Below are 26,632 nucleotides of genomic sequence, written 5' to 3'. Positions count from 1 at the left end.
GAGGGCAGAGACATAACCAAAACGCCCCCATTTGAGAACAGTACATTTGAGCACCAGGTTCATGGTTTTCCCTTTCATTTCCTTCACTTCTCTTGTATGACACAAATGCAATTAGCCCTGTCCTTGGGCAGGTCACAGATTCAGGTGGTTGAAGGGAGAGGTGGAGCTTTTTTTTTTTTTTTTTTTCCTCGTAACATTATGAAGTATAGAAGCCATGATACCTTGCTTGAGCTAAGGGGCAAATGCGAGGCAGAGCATCAGTGCTGGAGCAACTGGCAAAGCCCAGTTATCACAGCAGCACACATTGAAAAATGATTTCCATATATTTGGAAAATAAAAAAGAGTAGAGACAGCTGGAATTCCTGTAATGTACCACCTTCACCTATTAACCTGCCAGCTAGTGATACAAGAATGCAACCTTCAAGAAAGAGATGGCACTTGATTTTAGACAGAGTTATGGAAAAGAACATCAGAAAAGAAACAAAGCTGAGAGTCATCAAAGCATCTTTCCTACCACTGTAAAAGTGGAATGATTAATGTCCACAACATTTATGTTGATGTTCTGGCAGAATCTAATTTATTAAATTTCCAGGTTTAGGAAACAAAGATGCAATTTCTGCCTGCTGCTTTATAGCTGCCTGCTCTTACACAGGAAATCAAGGGAGAGCTGTAAAACATTGCCCTTGATGGAGCTGCTTTTTGCCGCTAACAGACTTAACTGTACTGTATACATGAATATATGTATATTAAATGAAACAAGAACAAGATGTGATCTTACTGGGAAAGAATCCCTGCAATGTCCCATAAGTTCCATTCCCTCCACAGACTATCCCAAAGCCTACCAAAAAGCTGTCCAAAACCTGGAAACATAGATAGAGGCTGAGGGAGTCGGTTCCCAGCCTGACAAGCAAGCTGTGTTTGCCCTGTTGGTATTATATCACATCCATACTGTATAACTACTATATCAGAGATTAAAAGAATGTCATGCTGTATTATGAACCGCTTCTTTATTTTTAGGATTAGATAACTTTTCTCTTCCCCACCCCCCCCACTGATTCCCTTTATGTCCTAAGGGCAGATCCTTTCTCTTGGGTCAGGAATGTAATAAGGCAGGTTTTCCTCTCTCCAGGATATTGTGTCTGTCTCACTGTGTTTAAATTGCCACAGAAAGCTCTTCTGAGCAAAATACAGTATTTTCTTTGTACAAGAGCCAATGGTTGACGTATCCTTGGGGACTTCTCTGTCTTTAGCATTTAAACATGCAAGTTGGATATGTTTAACCTATTGATAGGCAATGAAGACAACTGCAGAATTTATTGCAGGAGAGCAAAAGGAGAAGCAGAAGGAAAACGTTTTTTTTAACTTGAGGATCGAGAACTTTTATTGCTGCTGTTAGTGCAGAGAGATGAAAAGAAACCAGACCTATATTTTCAGCTGAAACAGGGAGAGGAGAAGAAAGCAGTCATGCTGGGTTATGTCCTTTGAATTAGCGTATTCCTGTTTATTACTAATACAGTTTCATGTTTAGAGAACAAGACTCCTCCAAGCCCATAGGTGAAAAAATAGTTTGATTCACCATGGCTTGGTTAAACAGCATTTGAGACAAAAAGATGTCTCCTGCTCAGGCTTTTAGTAAACTCCACAAAATGCAAATGTTCATTAGTTATTATTAGTTTGACCACTCTCAGTCTTGTGCATTCCTTGCTTCCAAACTCGTATGCCCCATGAGACAAGAACAAACTCATTCCTTGTGTTGCACTGACCCCAGGTCTTTAATACATTTTTAAATCTGACTATAAACCCGATCTTCTTGAGGTGGCAGCTGTGCTGGCCCAAGACAACTGTTTGACCCCAAATGTTTGTTGCAACATCTCCAAGGTTCCCCTCAGACTGCCCTTCGTGTGGGAATTCTCCCTCGGATGTTGGAGTCAAAACAGGCAGATTAACCCAAGCTCTTTGGACCCAGGCAAGTGAATAAGCAGTTTGTAAGCTATCGAGGCGGTGAAAGGGGAAGTACAGCAACATCTTGCTAAGAAAAGGTGATGAGCTGCTACAGAGCAGAGCCACACAATGTCTCAGCACCTCCAGGACGTGATGTGATGCCCCCTACCCACCACTTACCTCCTTTCTTAATGTTTCCATCCTCTCTTCCAGCTGTTGGTTTCCATGCTGCCCTTCTCCTGTGCCTGTCAGCCCTCTTCCATGGGCTGTCTCAAGTTATAAATCATCATTATTTTCCAGTTGACTTGGGCTTCTAATTTTGATCCCTACCTTTTTTCATTGACTGCTATTGCCAGTTCTCAAGGGACAGAGATGGGAATCCAGAAGGGCACAGTAATAAATAAGCTTCAAGATTTAATTCAGCTGGAGTGCTGAGGTCTAATTTTTTTTTCTTATAATTAAGTATTAACACTCACAGATACAGAGTTCATATATTAAGTTTTTAAAGTAATGCAAGTTATATTTCCTAATTTCCACGTACTTCACTCCTTTTTGAAATACCCATCTTTTTGACTGTAACTTACTTTATACAGTGATTTGATTTTTCTTTTCTGAATGAGTAAAAACTTTTCAGTCACACTGGAGTTACAAAGATTTGCAGTACGTATTTTTTTACACTGTTAAAAGCCACACTCCTCTCTCTCTCTCTCTCTCTCTCTCTCACATGTAACCCCAAAAGATCTGATTACTGACATGTGGTACACCACTAGTCCTCATTTAGGTTTACAGTCATGACCAAATCTAGGGGGAGTGGGGAACTTCTTTTGTTAATAGTGGAAAACTTTGAAAATTAAGTATTGAGATTGAATGACAAGATCAAACACAGTGAGGTGAGGAGTGCAACATGCAGACAGAGTATTTAGTGCCTTCATTATACACAGAGGAAATTGCCATGCAGTGCTTTTAAGATCCAGCTGATTTTAACTGTGGGTATTCCATTTCAGCAAAAGTGTCAAAACTATCAAGGCACTGACCTGCTTTGGGCCAGATCAGCAGATTGTATAAATTGTCATGTTGCTAATCAGCATTAGCAGAGATCTGTCACAACAGCATTTCTTAAGTCTTCCGTAAAGTATGCAAGACAGCCGCAAGAACTCTAATGGAATAATAATAAATGCATCCAAAGGAAAGGAAGCAGGGGTGGAGATAGTTATCTGAGCTTCTCCACAGTCATGTGCCTATGGAGAGGTGCCAAGTTCTTCATGTATAGCTATAGCTTTGACTTAGCTTTCGGAACTGCAACCAGCTTAAGCATTTATGCCACGGTAAAGGTTTAAAGCAGCTTAAGTGCTTCTTCCGTCTCGGGAACTAAAAATGGCTTAAGTACTTATGCCACCCTAAGGACGTGAGGTCAAAATCAGACTCTTGACTTGTGCAACAGTGAGGAGACATTAGTCTCTCGTGGTTGTTTGGCCAGGATGTGCCTGCAAATGATCTTTAGGAGGGAAAGGACAGACAGGATCCATACCTATTTGCCGGCAGATAAGAGGAAATTAAAATGCATGCATTGTTCTAACGGAGAGTCACAGAGGTTAGAGAGAGACTCAATTGCAGTGATTGGAATGTGTCCTAAAAGTCTGCTGGGGATTTCACTCCACAGAGATGCAGGGTTTTTTTCCTCCTCACAATGGGATTTCTATTGTCACAGGATATTTCCTGCCTCACCAGGACCTCCTTTATATCCTGGCTTCTTTACAAAGCTTTTGTCTGTCCATCTTGCTGTGGATCATGGAGTTAATCTTTATCGAGATGTTAATGAGATGGTAGGGAGGTCTGCCTGATGTCATCTTTTAGTTGCCTGACTACCTAAAATGGTAGCGAGGAGCAGTGATGAGCTCTGGATTGCATCCCTTGGGGAGCAGGCGAGCATGGATACTGCCGTAAGTGCCACCCTGTCACTTTTCTGAATGCTGATACTCTTTTTACAGTCACTCTGATATCTCAGGAAGCTGTGTGGGTCAAGAACCTCAAAAGTATGCACACCACTCATGAACAAGTGACTAATTCTAGTGGGGAATCAAAGACCTAAATGCTTCTATGCGTGTGGGATTTAGCTTTTCTGGGTCTTAAGTCTCTACCTCAGCTGTGGCCGTAGCAGTAGATACTATTTCCCAAGATTTGTTGGTAGCAGGGGTACATTCACAAGCCATGAGGTACACGGGTGCTTTGGTAACGGTCTCAAGTCCAAAGCAAAGGACTGACCTGTACTTACACCTAAGCGAGGACAAGGAGGTTTGAGTTTTGTTACCCCAAGTTTGGCAAGCTCTGGTGTACTTCATGCTATTCTGGTTGAGAAGGTTGAAGTTGTACTAGAGCAGGTGAAGAGGAGGGCTGAGAGGACAGTTGAGGAGGGGTGGACTAACACAGCCCTGGAAGTGGAAATGAGGAACCTGAGAACAAAATGACAGGTAGGACACAGAGACTTCCATACCCCAAGCCAAAGCCAGGTAAGAGGGGGAATGAGGACTTGGCAGCCTAGAGGAGATGAGGAGTCAACTTCTTTAATCCATGAAATGAAGGCAGAGAGGAAAGTGTTCTCTGTCAGTTAGTTGGGGTGGGGGAGGGAACGAAATAAACACCATGCAGGGAAGCGGAGCTGTTTAAGCTAAAGGATAGTGTTGGCATGAGAACAAATGAATATAAATTGGCTGTGAATAAATCAAAGCCAGAAATCAGTTCCTAACCAGCAGAGGCGTGAGTTCCTAGAAGAGCCTTCCACTGGGAGCAGAGGGAACAGATCACCAACGTACTTAGAAGATGAAGCTTGCCCCGTTCATGACCGGGATTACGTATAGCAGGACTTGCCACAGCAAGGGATGGGCCTGATGACCAGGAACCCTCCTCCTATTTCTAACTGTATGTGGGCTTAAGGACAAACCTGCATCTCCTATGCAAAACACATAAATAAGAATGTTCCCTTATTTATTTAAGAGGACTTATGGGTCAGGGACAGCTAATCCCTTCCAAACCAGCCTCAGAGCTATCCAGTCTGTTACTGCCGGACACAATCTGTGCACATTTCCTATCTGCAGCCTGTGGGCTCTGTGACTCCCTTGTGCAGCTGCGGGATGAGCTGTGTTTAGCAGCTGTCCCGCGGTGATGCCTCTGCGCAGATGCACACGTCCTCTGCTACGCAGGAAATGCAGCAGCTCTGCTGGGTTGAGGGACTTTCTGTGGGAGTGCAGTCCAGGAGGAGGTTGTGCTCGAAGATGGCTTAAATGCTGCTTCTGCTTGATGTCGGTAGTGAGATTTACTGGGAAGTTATTTAGCACCTCCTTTTTAAATTTTTAAAATGCAGGGAAATACCTGTGAGAAGGTAAAAGTCTGAAACTGTCATTGTATAATTGAAATGAAACCAGTTTTTGGCAATGGTGATACGCCTTCTGCTGTGCCACTAACTTACCACATTATACCAATACAAGATGGTCTTTTCCCAGTTTTCTCCTAGCATATGCTAGGGTAGTGTGTCTAGGTTAGCAAGCAGAATCGGGAGATTTTCCCAATGTTTCTGCTTTATCCACCAAATAACTCTTTCCTTTCACATGCAATCTCAGTTGCAGGTGACAGTCATTCTTTTTCTGTTGTTCCTAACTCATTCTTCTGGTATGGAGAGGCTTTCTTCCAGCTGTGTAACTACTGTGAGAGCACATTTGGCCTTTGTTTATGTACTGAATAGCTAATGGGTACCAAGCAGCCAGTTAGGGTATGCTTAGGATTTCTTCCAAAAGACCTGTGGAGGAGGAAAACGGAACACTAAGATTATTGCAAATCCTACCTCCAGCATCATCTCACATCATCTTGGAGCAGCACATACGGTGTGCATTGATTATATAAGAACATGTATGATTTAAGGTGTTCCCTTTTTAAAATAATATTTCTTGCCATGTAAGCATCTATGCTTCCAGGACTCTGCAGGTTGTGCTCTCCATTACCTCTGGGTTTTGAGCTTCCCCAGTAGAGATGGCAGGCTAACTTCAGCCTTGATTTCACTGAATTTGGTGGCTTATTTTGCTCTGGAACTGAAATCCACCTCAGAACTTCCTTCTTCAAAGCCAGGGCGTTCTGAGACCAAAATCAGTATTTAGGTCAGCTCCCTCTGTTAATGTTAAGGTATTTTGGACCTGAAGGATAATAGTAATATTTTTTAAAGAAAAGAAAATGAGCCAGGACAGACTGAGGTTTGGTAATGAGTATTGAAGTGGCATGAAAGTGACTGCTATTCTGCAAATGACCCCTGTTTAGCAGCTTTTTGGAGCCGTGTGCAATGGGAGATAGCTAGTAGAATTCAGCTTTTAATGGGGGCTTTTTTTTTTCAGGTCAGAAATTCTTAATACAGAGCTGGTGCTTCAGAGCCTTATGTTAGCAAACCTGGCACTAGGGAGTAATATCGTTGGCTTTCATGCGCCTATTTACTGTAATAAGGATTACGAACATAAGTAAAACTTGCAGGTTTGGGCCTACCAAATTAAACGAAAAGCCTTTTCACACCCTGAAACTGCATCAAAATTCAATTTCACCAGGAAAAAAAAAATCCTTCTGATCTAGTCCCTGGAATTTGACATTTCATGGGTGTAATAAGGTTACAAACAGATTATAAATTGAAACCCTATAAATCCTTATTGTACTGTACCAAAGCTTCTGCTTTGCATAATACTCTTATTCCTGACTGTTCTTTGTTTTACAAGCTCAAAACTATTCATTCCCTCTCATAATAGAGACCAGGGAGCCAAAAACACCGTGCAAAATCCAAAGGTAATTATCTGTCTGAGTCAAAGAACCTGAATGCCAGAGTTCACAAACTTCTGAACTTTTCTAATTGCTGCTGGTTGCAGTGAGACCTCATTCGTCTTTTAAACATGTTGTAAATATTGCGCATTGTTTCTGCCAAATGATAATGATAAAAAATCCCGGTGTAGTTAGCTCCTGTTTTGTGTTTTTATAGTTCTGCCTATGTGTCCATAGCAGATGACTGATCATTTTCATATCACAACTTGATTTGAATTATAACTTGGTTGGGGTTGCAAATGCTGTGAATCTCCTTATCGGGGAGCACTGCTGGCTTCTGCTGTTGGCCTCTGACGTGTGCTGATGTAATGCCTAGCAAGCGCCTTCTTGAAAACCAGCCTTCTGATATTTGAGCACGTTTATAGGTCTGCTAAAATATTGCCCCTCTGCAAAAAGCAGTTGAGTGGCTTACCTGAGAGCTAAAGAAATTACCTAGATTAGCAGACAATGTCATGGGCTCGTTTCTTCTAGGCTTTACCTGAAGGCGAAGATCCTCAGAGGGGCTGAAAGAGAACAAGATGGCTTTGCAGGTGAGCTCTAGGAGGCCACCGCCTGAAGCATCAGAGCAATGAGAGAAAACAGCACAAAGAGGGGTTTGATTGTAGGAAAAGCAGAGGGAGTCAAAAAGGAGTGACAGGAGAAGAGAGCAGGGCAGATGGGTGTGGAGGGACCCGTTGTGCGGTGACCTGAGGGTGATCAAAAGACACCGGACAGGTGAGCCAGTGGAGTGACCGAGAGAGGCAAATGATTAAGCCACCATCCTGGGCAAAGCTTTGTCACTGCTGCAGGGAGCCTGGGCTGGGGAGGGAGTGAGGAAGGGAGCTTTACACCCATGAGAAAGGCCAGTTTTAGAGGATGCTCACGCTGATAAAGGCTAGAGGTCTGGAGAGCAAGGAGCAAGCTCATTTGCAGGGACAAAGAGAAAAAGTGTCCTGTGGAGAATTCCTCTGAAAGAGCATCCTTGGTGCCTGAGTGGCCACACAGTGGGAGGTAAAGGGAGGTGCTATTGTGAACTGATTGAACCAGCCTTGAAGTTTTTGTATCAATTATAAAGCCTGTGTCACACACTCAGTTTTCATTTCCCTCGTGCCTGTGTAGGTTTAACCAAATAACTCACTGTCTGTAATGTTTACAGAAGGATTTGGCCACGAATTACTTGAATGCATTGATTTTTGTCCTATTACTTCTTTCTCTTTTGGCAAAGAAGAGTGCACGTTAACCTTGTTGTACCCTTGCGATGCCATTTCGCAGCACAGGACATCTGTACACATTTGGTACAAGCATGTGTGTCATGGATGGACTTGAGACCTGCACTTGAAACATAAACTCCTGCAGATTACATGTTGTACGTTGTCCAGCACATCTGCTTTGTTCATGCGCTCTGCACCCCATCACAACTTTTAAGAAATGGCAATAAAGTTTCAGAAAAAGCGCAGTCATCTTTTACAGGCGGTGCACATCTGTTTGCCATGATGATGCCACATAATTATGAACATAACTGATTTTTTTTGGTTTTCTGATTGTTTTCAGGACTTCAGAAAAGATCAGGATTATCTTCTTTGTGTTCCAGTATGAACTACTGAGTTTCCGTATGGCTGGCTTTTTCTGTGAGCTACTTACAGAGTAGATACAGATTTCATCTCTGTGCTGTGATCAAATACAAACTCTGGAAGGATTTTGTCTCGTACCTTAATGGAAATAATCGCATTTGCTGAGAAATGCGGCCATCTAGTGGCACAGCCAGCGAGGTGTGGTAGAAAGTGCAGCAGTGGGGAAGTCTCCGAGGCAGGGTTTCTCCCAGAGTCAGCAAGGATGAGTCTGGTACCTCCTGCTGAAATTCCAGCCTTCATAAACTTGAAAGCCAAGGTGTAGGGTGCTTTTGTTGTTTTCTGAAGCTGTGCAAAAAAATTCAAACAGTTAAACCTTGAAAAAAATCAAGTTTTTTGATGGGTCTGGCCGTTTGTGCTCAGGAGGACAATCAGCGCAAATTAAATCCATATTCCAGTGCTCTGCTGGACTGGATCTTAGTGAAGGGAACAGAGCAAGCTGCTTTTCTGGAAGAGTAAAGGGTACACAGCCCTGGCCTGCCTCTGGATACACTCAGGCAGGTGACACTGATCACAGCAAGGCACATGCATGTTGTCAACAGGCCAGGCAAGAAGGTGTCGCCCCCAGAGAGCCGACCATGGCAATGGCAAAAGCCGGCTTGGGGGATGCCTCGCTGCTCGGCGGGTTTTGTTACTGCAGTGTGTAGGGTTTTGTTTCCCCCACCACAATGTGCACGCTAACCCAGTACATTGACTGAAAGCAAATACCAGTAGCGGGGAGCGAGTTTAAAAGCTTTGGTGGAAACTTGGTTTAGCAGACCTGGTGATTTTTCAGGCTGGGGGATGTGTTTCTCAAGGCCTGGTTTTGCAAACCTTGTTTGTGCTGAGTGGCACTTAGGTACGGCTTCCCTGATCTGCAAAGGCATTGCTCAATGTGAATCACGCAAGTGGTGCCGTGCATGAGATTATCCAGGGTCTGTTTAACAGCCTGTATCCCTGAGGCCTGATCCAAAGCCTGTTGATGTCAGTAGAAACAAATTCACGGGCCTTAATGGACTTCCAATGAATTTGAACCCCACGATCGCTTTGGAGCGCGGACGGTCTCCTCACTCTTTCAGTACTGTGGGATCCTGGTTCACACCTGAGCCGCTGGTGCTGTTCCAGTGCAAAGCCGCAGCAAGGCTGATGGCGATGTTACGTTTCCATTAAGCTGTAATCCCTCTTCTATCCAAACAGCACATAAACAATGACCATATACACGGTGAGAAGAAAGAGTTCGTGTGCCGATGGCTGGACTGTTCCCGGGAGCAGAAACCATTCAAAGCCCAGTATATGCTGGTGGTCCACATGAGGAGACATACAGGGGAAAAGCCACACAAATGCACTGTGAGTAACGGGGGCTGAGCTCCAGGCTCAGATGGGGGAGCTGGGGCTGTGCAGCGAGCAGAGCAGTGTACATGCTGCATTCTCTGTTCTCTTGTCTGTCAGATGTTTGCTGGAGAAGAGACGACCGTGTCTGCTTTTTTATCCGGCTCACCCAGATGACAAGAGCTTTAGGAGTGGTGATTCACTGGAAAATTTGGCCCACTTCCTCAAGTTTAATGTGCAAAGAAGCCCCAAAAGGCATTATTAAACAGAGCTCAGTTTGCTTGATTATTTAAAAGCATTTTCTTTTACAGACCTGGGTATTATTGCTGGCCACCAGCCTTCTAATTACTTTGCAGTAGATTTCTGTCTTAGACGAAGTACACAAGTACTGTGCTGTCCTATGAGAGATTTACATTATCCTTCATAAGCATTTTGACTTGAGCTGTGATGGGGTTTGCCTGGGTAAAATTTAAACCCAACAAGCCAAAACAGAATTACACTGGGCAAGGTTGTGAAGGCTTGGGAAGTTTCTAAACTTCTGTAGGTCAGCTTTTACCGCTTCCTGCAAGTCCAAAGATTAAAATTAATCCAGACTTACTTCTTGTCTGCAGTTTGAAGGTTGTACAAAGGCCTACTCCAGACTAGAAAACTTGAAAACACACTTGAGATCTCACACTGGAGAAAAACCATATGTGTGTGAACACGAAGGCTGCAACAAAGCTTTCTCCAATGCGTCCGACAGAGCCAAGCACCAAAACAGGACTCATTCCAATGAGGTAAGCAAGCACAGCTCGAAACAAATACTAAAATTTGGCATCAAACAGACTTACAATGTGGTCATAGGAATTTCCTCCAGAGGACGGGCAACCCTCAGCATCCTGAAAGAAATATAAGTTCTAGATGGCTTTTACCAGCACAAGCTTTCCCATGTCGTATGGACCTAGAGAGGCTGTGGGTCATTTTATTGCGTGTAGGATAGGTTTGAAGGAGAGGTCTAATGGAAACATGGCTGTTAACCAGGGACAACGCCTGGTTTCCTTGGAAAGCTGGGATGGTCTCGCCCTCCAGAGTGGGAGGGCTGGCCCCAGCAGCAGGAGTGTGTCACTTGCCAGCACTGGCAGTGGCACCTGGCAGTTGCTGAGCCTCTTGTAGCATCCTTTTGGCTGTGGCAAGGAGCTGTGGAGAAGTCTTCAGGGTCTGGAAAACGTGGGTTGCCCTGAGTAAGTTCTGAGTTACACCTTCTCCTTCTCCTCTGGGCTATTTCACTCTTTCCATCCTGAACAGACTTTGTGGAACAGGGATGCAGTGGAGGGAATTTGAGCTTTCTCAGGCAAACCAGCTGTGGCAGTCACAGCTGTCTCCCAGGCTCTCAGCGCAACATCTCTTTGTTACTGTGTGTTTCCTGTTACTGTTGCCCCTCGTTCAGGAATCACACCATCTTCATGCCTGGTCCCTGTTTCATTGCACCATGTCAGGTTACACAGGGAATCACATCATCTCAGTCTCACACCTTGGAGCCCAGTCTCTCCTCCTTGACCTGTCCCTGTACTCATTCATCTCTAGCCTAAACCTGGAAGGACTGGACATACCAACATGGTGACTGTGTGGCGTGGAAGCTAGGAGCTATATCCATTTCTGCAAGGCTTGTATCCTTCTCTAGCTGCATCAGGTCTCTCACAGGCATTTGCTGGGGCTGGCAGAATCTCAGGAGTATTCCTCTTCTTCCAATCCTCTGGACACCGCAGCATCTCTTGAGTCACAAGGGAATACCTGCTGTAGCAGGGGTTTGGACTAGATGATCTCCAGAGGTCCCTTCCAATCCTGACCATTCTGTGATTCTGTAAAGCAGAGAGCACTGCAGATGTCTGAGTTCAATGCGTCCCTGCAGTGCATGCTCTCAGCAGCCCACCTAATAATGGGGCTGAAGCCCAGCAGCAGTTTTGTGAATTGTTACCAAAGTAGAAGGAAGTTCACCAAGTCTCTCCAATAGCTCACTGAGAATTTTTTTCGTTCACTGTCTGAACCAATCTGTTTGTTGCCTAGTTGATGAGTAAAATCCTCTCAAAGATGTTTTCAGGTCAGGATTTCGTGTCTAACAGTAAGTCACCAAGACAAATTTGCTGCCACGCATCATTTCTGGTAGGTGCAACAGCAAGGGCAAATGAAAAATTTCCTTCACCATTACTTCATAACAAACCAGGCTAATACTCTTAGGCAATGCCTGCTGATGGAGTGCTGTGAATACTGTGAGAAGTGCAGACCCGATTCAGCACTTCCTTGCAGTGCTATTTGAGTTGTAAGTAGGTAACCTATACTTAGATTTAAAAGCAACTGACACGTCTTGATGCAGATAATGCCTTACACGTGTAGAAGAGAGTGAACCGACTTGTACTTCCATAGCATCTTGAGAAAACCTGTTTCAGTGGCTCAGCATCAACTTTAAATTGCTCATGATCAACATTTTTGCTCCTAGTCAATGGGAGGTTGTTTTCCACTGATGTCAGTGGAAGCAGGCTCAGGCTTATCAATATCCATGAAGAAGCTACATTTGTCAAAGGCTCCAGAGTGCCATGTGTAAGCAGACAGAGAACCCCTTTGACGAACTTGGCACGAGGGTCTCTTTTTCTTTTTTCTTTTTTTTCTCTTTCCTTTTTCTTGAGGGCTAGTATAAATAAGAATTTAAATCAGTAGTTTCTTGGAAACAATACAGTAATAAAACGGAGTAAAAGACACTTTGTTTCCTGAGGCAATTAAAGTGTTTAGGAAAAGCTCCACTCTTCTTTCTGATCCTCTGTAAATAAATTTACCAAAGTCTTTGTTAAATTATAAGGCTATAAATTTACTTTATTCTACATTGCTTAGTGAACTGGAGAAATTTACAGACAAAGGAAGCAGGTTTATGCGGGTAGCAGTAATACTACTAGTGCATTTTCGCGGTGCAGTTGCTGTGACGTGAAAATGCTCATGGTACATGTGCTGTGCTTTGACATCATGCTGGTGTTCTGAAGGAGCCAGGAAAAAAATGCTTCCTCTGACAATACTGTCTGAATAAATGTCCCAGTATGTTTTGGAGGGGGTTGTTTGCCTGTGAATGTCAAGAAGTAGGTACTGGCCATACTAGAAATAGGGTATGAGACTGCTGAGGGCAGTGAACAAGATAGGAAATTAGGCTAGTCTTCATAAATTGCCATAGCTCTGTTGACTCTGCTGCTGTGATAAGTGGAAGCTGTGACAGTTCATATTATGAGAAGTTCTGCCCTCTGTAAACTATGTGACATTAATGGGTTATAAAACAGGTTAATAGAATATAACAACGAGTTAATAAAACCCAAGGGAAATTAATAGGTTTGACTAGGTGTGCAGTCACAACTCGACAGGACAAGGGGTAATGGCTTTAAACTGAAAGAGGGCAGATTTAGATTAGATATAAGGAAGAAATTCTTCCCTGTGAGGGTGGCGAGGCGCTGGCACAGGCTGCCCAGAGCAGCTGTGGGTGCCCCATCCCTGGCAGTGCCCAAGGCCAGGCTGGACGGGGCTGGGAGCAACCTGGTCTAGTGGAAGGTGTCCCTGCCTGTGTCAGGGGCTTGGAACTAGGTGATCTTTAAGGTCCCTTCCAACCCAAACCATCTATAATTCTATGATTCAGTCACTGTAGAGACCATAAATTAGATAACGAATTCACTGTGAAAGCATATAACTGTAACATCAGCTGTGCTCCAAGGAGCTATTCAGGAGTCCCATGCGAAATTAGATCTAATTTAAGTGATTTTCCTGTCTTGGCAGAAACCGTATGTTTGCAAGATACCGGGCTGCACAAAGCGCTACACAGATCCCAGTTCTCTCCGGAAACATGTGAAGACCGTGCATGGCCCGGAGGCGCATGTCACCAAGAAGCAACGGGGAGATATCCACCCAAGGCCTCCGCCACCGAGAGACCCAGGCAGCCACTCTCAGACCCGGTCACCAGGCCATCAGACTCAGGGTGCGATTGGTGAGCAGAAGGACCTCAGCAACACTACCTCAAAGCGTGAAGAATGCCTCCAAGTGAAAGCAGTCAAGTCGGAAAAACCAATGGTATGCAATACACCATGCTGCTCCCTTTGTCCTTTTTCGTCTTGCCACCAGTTAATAATCCCTTTATAAAATAAATGCTCAAGCCCATAAACTCTAGCTCACAAGGTTAGGTTTTGTGAGTTATTCTTTTTCATTTCCATCATAAAATATTTTTAAAGCCTAAGAAATAGCAAATAAGAAGGTTACATCTAATCTGTGCAATATGCAGCAAGTGCAGTGTTGGCAACTCTCACAATAATTGCTTCTCTTAAAGCTCCATCTTTCAGAATCACCTTATTATGAGAAAATCACAGTTTTCATTTTCAAAAAAGCATGTTTTTCCACTCTACTATTTACAGAAGAAAGATAATGTGAATCCTGCAGAATCAAAACCAGAATGCAAAAAAAAGACAAGTCCAAAAGACTGAAATGATGATATTGATGGTGATAACTTTTGGAGAACCTGGGAAAATGATCAGATTTTAGGAGCTTGAGGTTGTCACGTCATGGATCAAACTGAAGCAGGATAAATTGTTATTCTTAAATAACAGGACGAGACCTTTTGACAATATGAGATCTCTATTGTGATGTGATCTCTTACGTTAATCTGATACTTAATTTAACTTCACCAAGTTAACCTAATTTAAATTTAACTAAGTTGAGCTGAATTAAGAGTCGCTGCAGGTCTTTTCCCTCTTTACCTTAATGTATTACATTAAACCAGTATAGGCTTGAATGTCAAAAGGACTTTGTTCCATTTTTTCACACTCTATCTTAAAGAAGTTATTTCATTTGCCTGCATTTTGTGTGCCATTCATCTTCTCCAAAAGCGGTCACTCTGTCCTCTTCCACATCTGGGTCTACGAGTCATCTGGACCCAACCCTTGGGGACTAGAAATATGAGTCCTCTGAATTCTGCTCATACTGTTAATCATGCTGCGATTCAAAATGATTACTCACTGAAATACGAGTTACTGCTATATTGTGCCTAAGGCTTACGCCTAAACTGTGAAGTATTAATCCTGAATTTGGAAACTTCCAGGGGCCCAGAGTTAACTCCCGCTGAAGTCTAAAGGAGATCCTCTGCCATCTTTGGCGCTAACCACCTTACATTACAAAGGAGCAAAACCCCTTCCCCTTTAGCTTAGCTAGGGAAATCTGTAGCATTATTGGGGCCTGTTGAATGTAGATGTTTTTAGCATGAATAAGATTTGCAGGAAAGGGGTATTAATGCTGATTGCTTGCATAGTATTAAAATATTTCTCACTGAAAAATATCTTCTAAAAACAGTTCTGCATTTCCTGCTTTTCATTGCTTGTGTGAATTAAGATATGTTTTCTGTTTTCCAACTAATCCAATGTCTTTTCTGTCTAATGCTCTTAAATGTCTTGTTCTAACTTCCTAAGGACAGTGGGTAATAAGGTGAGGGCATTTTAACTTTTCCGCTGTTTTTCTCATTGCAACATTATTTAAGTCTTTATTTTAGCCGTCTGCCTGTTGTCCAATCATTCCTTTATTTAGTAATGTGCAATCCATCAAACTCATTCCCAAACGTAATGTTCTGTGAGCATTTTGTGACACTTGACATAGGAAAAATCTGGCTTATATTGGTGAAATCTCTTCAGAAATGTCTCCTCTAGACAGAATACCCATTTTTTCCTGTACTGCACATCTAGAAATGTATGTTCCCCATAGTACAGTTCTTATTTCTGTAACCTGCCTCACTGTGATCTTGACACATGGCTACAAGAACAGACTTCTGACTATTACTGCTCTTCCATATGGCATGGAGCTATTGTCCAGAGGCACAAACACTCCTCTGTGTAATAACTGTTATTTCTATTCTTGTCACCAAATCTGCCATGACCAGGGTTTGGAAATGAACTTGCTCAGTGTGGCCTCATAAATTCTAAATATCATCATTCAAGTTAGAAATAATAAAATAGTTATTGCATCTTAATGGACTCCTCAGGGGCATATGAAGCTACAGTAGTGCCATGAATCTGTGTCTTCAATCACTGATGTTAAAAGTGAGAGCTGTCACTGCTGCCTCAGAAATTCTAGCTAGTATTTGTCAGTAAAATGTGCATAAAAATCACAGGCTGGCAGAAAAAAATATAAAAAAGCACAGCAGAAACCCCGAAAGTGAAATACTTACATGAAACTGTTCTTGGGAGCAAAATGTTACTGCATGCCCCACTGATACAACCTGCAGTGGGATATTATGTCCAGAGACTTCTGTCTGTCTCGCTGTCTGTTTTGTCTGTCAGTCTGTCAGAGTGTTTCAGTTTGTCAGAGAAATTTTACCATTCTTTTATGAGAACTTTACAAGCATAAAAAAAAAAAAAAATCAAGCCCATATTTCCCTACAGCAAGAATTCTGCTAGAGCAGCAGAGAACACTGTCTGTTTTAAGAAAGAAGCCACTATTGTGGTGGGTTCATACCCCCATAGATAAGCAGCTTGTACTGTGTACTTGAATTCTTAAATCTAAAATCTTAAATTCTAGTGAAATAAAGGGTTTGATTCAGTAGATCATCACCTTCTTGATTCAGGGCAGAGGTGGTATAAGTTAGGTATAAGAGGAGGTATAGGTTAGCCCTTAGTGCTGCTAGGGTCACAGGATGATGATAATATGATACTGGGGGTTTTGCCCTGTTGCTTTTTCCCCGTTTTATTACATGCCAACATTTCGGGACAGCTGCTGCTCGTAACAATGAGCCTTAGGCTTGGAAAATGCTTACATTCTTTAGCCACAAGTCTAATTAAAAAAAACCAAGTTCCAGTGTTGTTGGAGTCTTGGTTATTTCTTGCTGCAAGCCTAGCGGTGTCAATTAGACCTCATAACATGGCTGAATTCTGATTTGGTTTGCTGAGCCGCAGCTTCCACTGGGAGCAGCGCATACCCGAAGTAGCATATCCATACATACATGCTCACGAATGACATGAAGTGCTAGAAGCAGTTATGGGAGTAACTGAAATAAATGTCTCATGCAGTTAATCTCAGGTTTTGCAATGGCATTCACTGCAGTTAGAGTCTAGAAAGCCTCTTAATGAATGATCACTGTTATCATTTAACACTAAACTTTGCTTTACGTTGAGTTTTATGTGGCTCCCTTTAGACCCACATTTGCTGCAAGTGCTTCTGTCGACGTTGTTTGCTTAATCCTCACGTTTTATTCCTTGCTTCATTCCAACAGACATCTCAGCCAAGCCCTGGTGGTCAGTCTACATGCAGCAGCGAACAGTCCCCCATCAGCAACTATTCCAACAATGGGATCGAGCTTACTCTGACCAGTGGTGGTAGTGTAGGAGACCTCAGTGTCATCGATGAAACCCCAATCATGGACTCTACCATTTCCACAGCCACCACAGCACTTGGCTTACAGGCCAGGAGGAATATGACAGGGACCAAATGGATGGAGCAAGTGAAATTAGAAAGGTTGAAACAAGTTAACGGAATGCTTCCAAGACTGAACCCCGTTCCACCTTCCAAAGCCCCAACCTTGCCGCCTCTCATAGGAAATGGTGAGCTACATGTAACAGGAGTGGTTAACACTTTTTGTCCTTAAATTCTTTGCCTGCTAGCTCAGTCTTGCAACCCTTGCAAAAGAGTAGTACAGCTTTTGAGACTCAGCAGCTGTGGCCATGGTTTATAAATGAATCACTGCCCATTTATCCCCTCACGACAAGTCCTACTACCCACCCTGAAAGAAGTCTGATAGTCCTGTGTTTTACAGAACAGGGGCCAACAAAGGAGCCATGCATCACATTTTAAATATTCCCTGCAGTTAAAGGTTTGGACCCAAGATCATCATCATAATCCTGTCTTGTTTTGAGGCAAGGCAAATGAAATAAATACTTGCCAATTTCTTGTACGGAAGTCTTTCAGATGAGGCCTTAGCAAGGCACGCTTTGCATAGATGTGTTGGGCTGCCCTTTAAATAAACTGTTTCCAACACACAGAAGTAATCGTATGTACAGATCCTACTGCTAGGAAGTCAGATATCCATGAATGGGGGCAAGGCGAGATTGCACTCTGAAAATCCATAGTTGTTTTCATATACAGAGCTGCTTGTTGCCAAAATGTATGTCCCCGCTGCCTCTACATGGCATATACGATATGCCCATAGGTTTCTGTGCTCCACCCAGCAGTAACAGCCCAGGTTTTCTGAAACCCGTTCTAATTGAAAGAAACTATGTAAAATTAAGAAATGTATTCTGTTTACTTAAAAACAAAACAAAGCAAGGAAACCATCAAAGATGTTTTGCAGTTGTTAGGAGTTACTTCAAGAAGTCTTAGAAATGACCTTGAATAGCCTCCAAATTTGTATATTTTGCCATTCCATGCAAATGCCTGTTCAATTATATTTTGCCTGTAAAAAGCTCCCTTACAAATGTGTCCTTCTGGCACATCAGTCAGAATAGCTGCACTGCAGGCTGGAGCGCTATGCGAGCTGATGACAGTTTGTGGCTATGGCCTATAAATTTTGTGCTAGAATTCACACTGAAATGTTACCCTCGAGTCTCGGAATTAGCTCTTAACCTAAGGACAGCGTTTTTATCCCGACTTCTTTCAGGAAAGAGCACTGCTATGATTTGCTGTGGTGATACAGGCTCTTCCTCTGTACTCTCCTTACTCTACTGGGTATTTTCTGTGCCAGTTTCTGGGTGATGCCCATTTATTTATCTGTGAATTTTACCTCCAGGTGCCCAGTCAAACAGCAGCTGCAGTGTAGGAGGATCCATGACTATTCTGCCAAACAGGAGTGAACTTTCAAGTACAGACATCACTGTGTTGAACATGCTGAACAGGAGGGACAGCAATACTAGCACCATCAGTTCAGCCTACTTGAGCAGCCGCAGATCCTCTGGAATTTCACCTTGCTTCTCTAGCCGGAGGTCCAGCGATGCCTCCCAGGCAGAGGGAAGACCACAGAACGTGAGCGTTGCAGACTCCTACGACCCCATCTCAACGGATGCCTCCCGGCGCTCCAGTGAAGCGAGCCAGTGTGATGACCTGCCAAGTCTTCTCAGCCTCACCCCGGCCCAGCAATATAGGCTGAAAGCTAAATATGCAGCAGCTACTGGTGGACCCCCACCAACTCCACTGCCTAACATGGAGAGGATGAGCCTCAAAACAAGGATGGCACTCTTGGGTGACTGCAGGGAGTCCGGAGTATCTCCACTGCCTCCAGTGAATGCCCCTCGAAGATGTAGTGATGGTGGGGCAAATGGTTACAGCAGGAGGCATTTTCTGTCTCACGATGCTCTAGGAAACGGGATGAGGAGAGCCAGTGATCCAGTAAGAATGGCCTGTGACAACCTCTCTGTCCCTAGAGTCCAGCGTTTCAACAGTCTTAATAGCTTTAACCCTCCTGCTTTGCCTCCATCCATGGAAAAGCGCAACCTTGTTCTTCAGAACTATACCCGTTCTGAGGGTGGCGTCTTCCGTGGCTTTAGCTCCCCCTGTCCTCCAAGCATCAGCGAGAACGTTGCCCTGGAGGCTGCTACGATGGAAGCGGGTGGCAGTCTGAATGATGAGGATCTCCTGCCAGATGACGTGGTTCAGTATCTGAATTCCCAGAACCAGGGCATATACGACCACTTGTTGAACAATGTCCTAGACAGCAACAAAATGCATCATGGCTCAGTGTTAGGAAACGACAACCCCAGCAACTTTGACCAAGCCCCTCCACCAAGCAGTCAGCAGGCAGGTTCTGAGACAAACAAAAGCGACTTGCCCATTCAGTGGAATGAAGTAAGCTCAGGAAGCTCTGACTTATCTCCTTCGAAACTGAAATGTGGCCAGCGCTCCACAGTGCAGCAGACTCGGGCCTTCAGACTGTACAACAATATGATGGTTCAGCAGCAGAACCTGGAGAGAAGCAACGTGGACCAGCAGAATGGCTATCTGGTGGAGAACAACAATTCCTACGGTTTACAGCAAAACGCAGTTCTTGGCAGCGGAGCCGCTAATTCTTTCAGCGTGCAGCCCAATAAGCCTTACAGTGAAAGCATCAGCAGGCAAGCAATGATGTCTGGAGCAATGGACAATTCCTGTGGCATGGCAGTTCAGGGGCAGAAGCTGAGAAGCAGCAACGTGCCAGTGAGTGGGAACCAGCAAAATTTTGGCCATCCCATGGCATCCAGCGATCAAGCTGCCAGTATGGCAAATGGGATGCAGAACAGCAGTATGATGGAACAGGAGTATCTGCAAAACCAACCGGTCGGAGATGACGTTCATTACCAGGGAGTCAATCAATCCGGTCAAATGATGCTGGGGCAGGTTAGTCCTACCTCACAAGGCAGCCTGTATCAGGGGCCGCAGAGTTGTCCGCCAGTGTCTCACACCGTTGGTAGCCAGCCTTCAGGTTTGTTGGTGGCCAAAAGTTACCAGCCATGCACCAATTACAGCAGCAACAGACGGCAAAACATGTTGAGAAACAACCTGGCACAACAGCAAGGACACGTAAGTGATGGCAACCAGACGTACAGGGTAAACACCATTAAGATGGAGATCCAAGGTCAATCACAGCAGTTCTGCTCTAATGCACAGAATTACTCTGGTCAGTTATATGACCAAACCATGGGCTTTAGCTACCAAGCTATGAAAACAGGTTCGTTCTTTGGTTCGGAAGCTAACTGCCTGCTGCAGGGGACTGCGACTGCAAACTCATCGGAACTTCTTTCCCCGGGGGCTAACCAAGTGTCGAGCACAGTTGACAGCATTGACAGCAACAGCCTAGAGGGTGTGCAGATTGATTTCGATGCTATCATAGATGATGGGGACCATGTCAGCTTAATTTCGGGAGCCCTGAGCCCGAGTATCATTCAGAATCTCTCCCGCAATTCCTCACGCCTCACCACTCCCCGAGCGTCTCTTACATTCCCAGCTATGCCCGTAAGCACAACCAACATGGCTATTGGTGACATGAGCTCTTTGTTGACCTCACTTGCAGAAGAAAGCAAGTTTCTTGCTGTTATGCAATAGACATTAGAAAAAACAAACAAACAAAAAAACAAACTCTTAGGAGATAACAGAATGGAAAAAAGGACTCATATTTTTTAGTTGTGTATGTATTTTAGCAATCTCATCTCACCTAAATGGGATGTGTTTCAAGTATATTCCTTTTATGGAATAAGGACTCTGAAAACCCTAAAGTGTTCTAGGGAGAAACTGTCTTCCATTTCAGTTTTGAATCAGTATTGCTACACCCATTCCCCCCTGCCCCTCTTCTCTCTCTCTCCCTCCCCTTTTGAATGTCTGTATGCTTCCTTTTTCTTTTTTTTTTCTTTAATTGTAAACCAATGTAAACGTGTGAAGTGCATGTTTTTGTTTTGTTTTGGGTTTTTTTTAAAAAAGAAAGGTCTGATGAAATGACTTCGCTATTTTCTGTTACTCAAAAGAAACTAGACCTTGTAAAACTGTTGCAACTTCCCCCCCTAAACATATAGGCACAAAATAACCAGGCACAATATGAAGTCAGCATGCAGGGATGAAATCTTCTCTGGATGCGTTGGATACATCGCACCAAGGTGGACAACCAGTTTAGAAATCCACTGCCATGGTACCCCTAGGCTGTAGTTTCAGAATCATGGAGCAGGATAAATTAGGAGGCTCAAGCAAACAAGAAATGTAGAGCCATCAGCCCGTTGATCCCTAGGAAACGTTTAAGGATTTTGTAACACCACACACAGACAGCTGTCACTGCCTTGCATAATGATACTGAGATTGTTTCATGTTCCCATTTCAGAGGAAGGAGAGGACCAGAAAGCTGTTCTTAGTCCAGCTCTCACCTTTTGCAGTATTTGCTATTCTGTTTTTCAGTATTCTTTTTTAAATGACTGGATAGTAGAGTTATGGGCGTGTTTGGTGATTTGGGTAGTCTAGAATCCCTTCGTTGCATACCATATTTGTGAAGAGATGATCAGGGTCTTACAGAGTATTTCATACAATGAAATAACAAAATTGCAGTATTCCATACTGGGGACTTTTTTTTTTTTTTTTTCAATGCAATGCAAACTCTTGAGATGTGATTTGCTGAGCCACTGGTTCTTATTTGCAATAATAATTCCTTTGCCGAGAGAACTGTCTTGTACCTCTCTTTTAGCACGTACAGCTTCGTGGATGGATGGTATGTTTTAAAATAAGTAAATGGCTGTTGAAATAATGCACAGTTAGGGCTTCAAAAGCGTCATGGTCATGGCATATAAACCAGGTAGAAAACGAACACCCCATTTCTTGGACTAGCCAAATAAATGAAAGCGATTGCAAGCAATCTGATAATCTTACATGTCTTTTCACCGTATCCAGGTTTTACAAAACAAGAAATTTCAACTGCCATTCAAAATAGCAATGAAATGAGCAGAACAGCAAGTATGTCTGGTAACTAATCAAAACTCAGAAAGAACAACCCAACCTCTCGGTGACACCAACGTGCATTTCATTTCAAAGCAAGCCAGTGAGCCAATGCCCAGGGTCAGTTACACCAGTACAAATTGGAACTAATGCACTGTGCTCATGAATCTGCTCACTGGTAGAGGTGAATGGCGTTTCCTCCATAAGCTGTAGCTCTTGTAGCATGTTTTTTGTTGTGCTGGGCTTCACATGTGCGCCCCTGAACACACAGTGCTCCTAGGCAAACAGGTTGGGATGGAGAACAGTTAGAAAGCCAAGGTTTAAGTTCACCCACTCCTAGAATCTGCATGCAAGTCCAGCCCTTGCAGACTTCTTAGTTAAATCTCAATAGTAAAACGATGCTACAGGATGTAAATGGTGTAGACGCTTAGTCACGGATTTGATGTCTGCAAGGAGCTGATGTTAGAGTAGACACAATGAGAAGGGGGAATGGGGTCAATTTTGAAATATAGATAAACTTTAGTCCAGTCAAAATTAGGAATAACACCAGAAGGTGGTTTCTATAGGCTGGAAGGCCATAGCAGTAATATTTTTGACTGTGAAAAAATGGTGAAGTAGCAGCTGAATCAGGGCATGGCATTTGAGGAATGTGCAGGAATACAACCTCAGTGAAGCTATTGGTTAACATTCATCTATTAACAGCTGTTAGAATCAGAGGAAGAAGCTGTACATCAGCAGGAAAACATCACAGGAATCCAGTGCTGGGGCTGTATTTGGGCTTATCACAGCACGTACCAAGTGATTTGCGTTATGAGCTGGAATGTCAGAAATCAAGACAAATGTAATTATCCTACGGCTTTTATCATCATCCAGCTCCTGTCTTTCTCCGGATCTTTAGCAAGTATTTCTTCCTTCCTCTGCCTCAAGCATGCATATTTCTGCTCTTTGCCCTTTGCCGTTTCCCCTCCTGACCTTCCTGCACAGGGAATCAGGCACAGCTCACCATGGCAAACGGTCGATTTGCTGTTACAACGTGGGAAGCTGCTCCCCGTTGCGCTGTCATCGCCCAGAGGCGCCTGGCAGGGACCCGCTGCCCATGCACAGCCCTCACCCCTGCCCTGCTGCTGGGGCGCAGAGGGATGCTTCAGTGGCTGCGCTGTACATGCAGTGCTACGGTACAGCTCACACCCCTGAGGAGAAACAGCAGCATATGCATGAGGAAAGGCTGTGCTGGATGCATTTCAGATGGGTCTCGGTAACCGGTCGCTGGCTGTTTATTAAGCCATCAATGACATGTTTATAAACAATTTCAACAGGGCAGCTTATGACCAGCTTGGGAGTAGGTGGCTTGGGAGAGAAGCCTTTTATTGTTATAGAGCAAATACATTTAAGAAGCAACAAAAAACAACAAAAAACCCCATTTTTTTTTAACTCGGTTTTCCAGTTCATAATTGTATTTGCTGGTGAGTTGAAGCTGGGAAGCTATTAACAGATGTGATCCATCAGAGCTTAGAAGGAGCCGTTCAGATTGCTCAAGGCTAAAAGGGACTGTTTGAGGAGCTAATTTGCCTTCCTGGATTTGACAAACCTTTGTCACTCACTTACCCTGTCTTGGGCCAACAGTGTGTCTTGGCCGAAACCACATGCTCCAGAAAGGCAGCCCATTTTGATTTGGTGAGGTTGAAGAACCAGACACTCTACCATGTCCCCGGGGAGTTTGTGCAAATGGTTTAGCATTTTCACCATGAAGCATATGTGCCACTTTTGTTCATGTTTCACTTTTCAGCTTTAAGTATCTTCTCATGCTTTTCTGGTTTATGCTGAAGAGCCTGTTTTGGTACCTGTGAGGGCAGCAATATGTCATAGACCAGCTGTCTCGGGTTTGGGGCTAGTTGTGATAACGTAGGCTGGGCTCTCTGAGCGTGGTGGTGTTAGCCTGGGCACCATCTGTCACCTCAGTCCCAATGCATGGCAGTCTTGGGGGGGGGGGGTCCCATCAGCATTGCTCACATGTTTATGGCACCCCTCTACTGCTGCTCTTCCAGGTGCAGAGCCAAAGCTTGCTTTTGTCTATCTGGTACATCAGGTGACGTAGCCGTAGCAGCTGAAAACCCACCACTCATGCCAGAGTACTAGAAAATGCAGATTGCGGATTTCCTATTTTTAGAGCATTGCAGCCTGAGTCTAAATCCCCTTTTCTTGTAATGGCTCTGTGGGGATCTTCTAGATTCATTACTGCTGGCCTTGGGCGCGTCTGCCTCCCTTAGCCTGCGTGAAGCATGCATCTCTCCCAGCAGTTCCTCTTCCCACAAAGTGGGAGTTGCCGGTGAGAGCTCGTCCACCAGGTCTGCCTGGGTGGAGGAAAGGTGGGTTTGCGGAGAAGTCAGCGAGCTTCCAGGGGGGCTTTGCTGGTGGGTACGATGGCCCCATATAGCCACATGGCAGATGATGTTATTCTCTCCTTGGGGAATGGCACCGAATGGTCTATGCATATGCATTGAGGTGCAGGCTGGCTGCCTGGCTTCCAGGCATCGCTTCCCCCTGCCCCTTGATGAAATGGCTGGCTGGCTCTCCCACACCTGTTGCTCAATGGCTTCTCCTGCTGAACAGCAGTGTTCATATTCTCACAATGTATGTGCCTTATTTTGTGTTGACCCTGTAAAAGAGAGGGACCAAGATGTGTTGCCAAATTTTCCCGATGAGGCTATACTTGCCACCCAGCTAATAGCACATACCACTGTTAATAGTGTCCAAAATGTCTTGTAAACCTCTGGTATTCACGTGTTTTTGTCCTTGGATTGGTGGAATGTCTCCTATGGAACAGTTACTGTTGTCAGTCCTGCAGATATGTAAGATAAAAAAAGTGTTCTTTTTTTTTTCCCCAGTTTTTTTTAGGTTTTTTTTTTTATAAAGCTTGTAATCCTTTTTTTAAAAAAAAAAAAAAGAAAATGTGTAAATACATTTACATACGGTAGGAATAGTGTTCGGCTGTAATGGGCCTTAGTGGTCTTCATCTGATAAAACTGCAGTTATGATCTGATGTTTCTCGAGCCTTAGGTTGATCTGAAGGGTCTGTAGCACTGTGTACATATAAATTGTACTTCTGCTTTCAGAACCACTTAGCTCTTTTGTAACAAAGAAAAAAAAAATGTTTCTTACAATGTCAATAAAAACACAAAAGCCTTTGTACTTAACTTCTTAGCTTTCCGCTTTTAAAATATCTCCTTGGGGGAGGGAGTTCTTTTTTTGTTCGGCTGAAGAGCCTGGTTGCCATCAGCGTGTGTTATCGCTTCCACTCAACGGTCGCTCGCTATTCTGTTCCTGCTTCCCAGCCTGTTACTTCACTTCATTCACATTTTGAAAACCAACAGGGAAGCAAAACAGGGCGTTTGCCTTCCCTCTAAAGAAAAATGGCTGAGGGGTGTGGGGTGAAGAAATAAATGGCAGTGCAGTGTCACACAGATGAAATGCTTGAAAGGAGGAGAGAGACTGGCCCGGTTAACTGCTGTAAGAGCCATGGTTTCAGAAATTGAGGTGAAGGCCAAGCTGTGCTGGACGCCAGGCTGTTACTGTATGGGGGCTGTGTCTGGTGCCTCACTTACTGAGGGTCTCTTGCAGAGGCTCGGCATATGAAGAAGCATGGGACATGAGAAGCTCCTCTGGCTGGGTTAGGCTGTTGGTGTCCGCTCTGGTGGGTTACTGCACGATCTGCAGAACTAGATGATGTCTTCAAAGCTGGACAGACTTAATGAGCATTCCGTTGAGTATAGCAGTCAGTTGGGTGATGTGAGGTTAATTGTTGCAAACAGTACAGAAGATGTGGTAGTGCTGCTTCATTTTAAGGTGACTGAGCTGTTCTCATTTTACGACCTTTTTTACTTTTTTTGCTTTGCTTGTACCTCGACAAGACCTGGACCACTCTGCTGAGCTGTCAGTGCTCAGCTTCTGCCTTAGTCCTTCCAAGGCCAAAATAGGTGAACCATTTCTGAGGCCAAGGGAGGTAACCTTGCATTGTTACTTGCTCATCTTGGTTTTTTGTTTGTTTGTTTTATTTGCAGGTTTTTGGTTCACTCTTTAGCCAGAATTAAACTTTTGCCATCTAGCACAGACCTTAAGGTTTGGAAGGGATGAGAGGCGGAAGGGAGAGGTGTTGCAAGCCAAGCTGAGAAGCCAGGGAGGCAGGAGGAGAGACTTGGGGGTGGTCTGGTAGGGGTGAAGGAGGCCCTCCAGTGGGTCAGGGGGCTTGCTGGTGGCCACAGTGCCTTATTTCATGTGCTGCAACCCAAAATCCTCCCAGAGTTTGGCAGCGCTTCAGCATCAGCCCACTTTGTGGGGTGGGGACGGACAGTGGCTTCCCCCCAGCTTCTTCCAGGCAGGGATGGGAGAAAACCAGGATGGAGCAGTGGGGAAACAAGCAGGCCTGTGGGGTTGGGGGCATCAGTAGCAGGGTCTGTGCTAACCACAGAAGCACATATATCAGGGCCTTAAGGGTGAACGTGGTGCTCCTGATCTTTACC

The 26,632-nt window shown here is 44.2% G+C and overlaps 1 protein-coding gene across 2 annotated transcripts in view; it reads left to right on the top strand.

Annotated features, from left to right (window-relative positions):
• GLI3 (GLI family zinc finger 3) overlaps positions 1–25,309 on the top strand; it is a 215,866-nt gene extending 190,557 nt beyond the window's left edge. For both annotated transcript variants that reach the window (XM_056338041.1, XM_056338040.1), the window contains exons 11-15: positions 9,570–9,719; positions 10,313–10,477; positions 13,485–13,775; positions 16,954–17,281; positions 18,463–25,309. In XM_056338041.1, the coding sequence (XP_056194016.1) occupies positions 9,570–9,719; positions 10,313–10,477; positions 13,485–13,775; positions 16,954–17,281; positions 18,463–20,747 (3,219 nt within the window). In that variant the 3' untranslated portion in view covers positions 20,748–25,309. The remainder of the gene's footprint in view (positions 1–9,569; positions 9,720–10,312; positions 10,478–13,484; positions 13,776–16,953; positions 17,282–18,462) is intronic.
• The last annotated feature ends 1,323 nt before the right edge of the window (positions 25,310–26,632 follow it).

The sequence above is a fragment of the Falco biarmicus genome, chromosome 4 (genome assembly GCF_023638135.1).
Source record: "Falco biarmicus isolate bFalBia1 chromosome 4, bFalBia1.pri, whole genome shotgun sequence".
In the NCBI taxonomy this organism is placed as follows: Eukaryota; Metazoa; Chordata; class Aves; order Falconiformes; family Falconidae; genus Falco; species Falco biarmicus.
The sequence above is the reverse complement of the archived record's forward strand: the minus strand, read 5'-3'. Positions and strand labels throughout refer to the sequence as shown.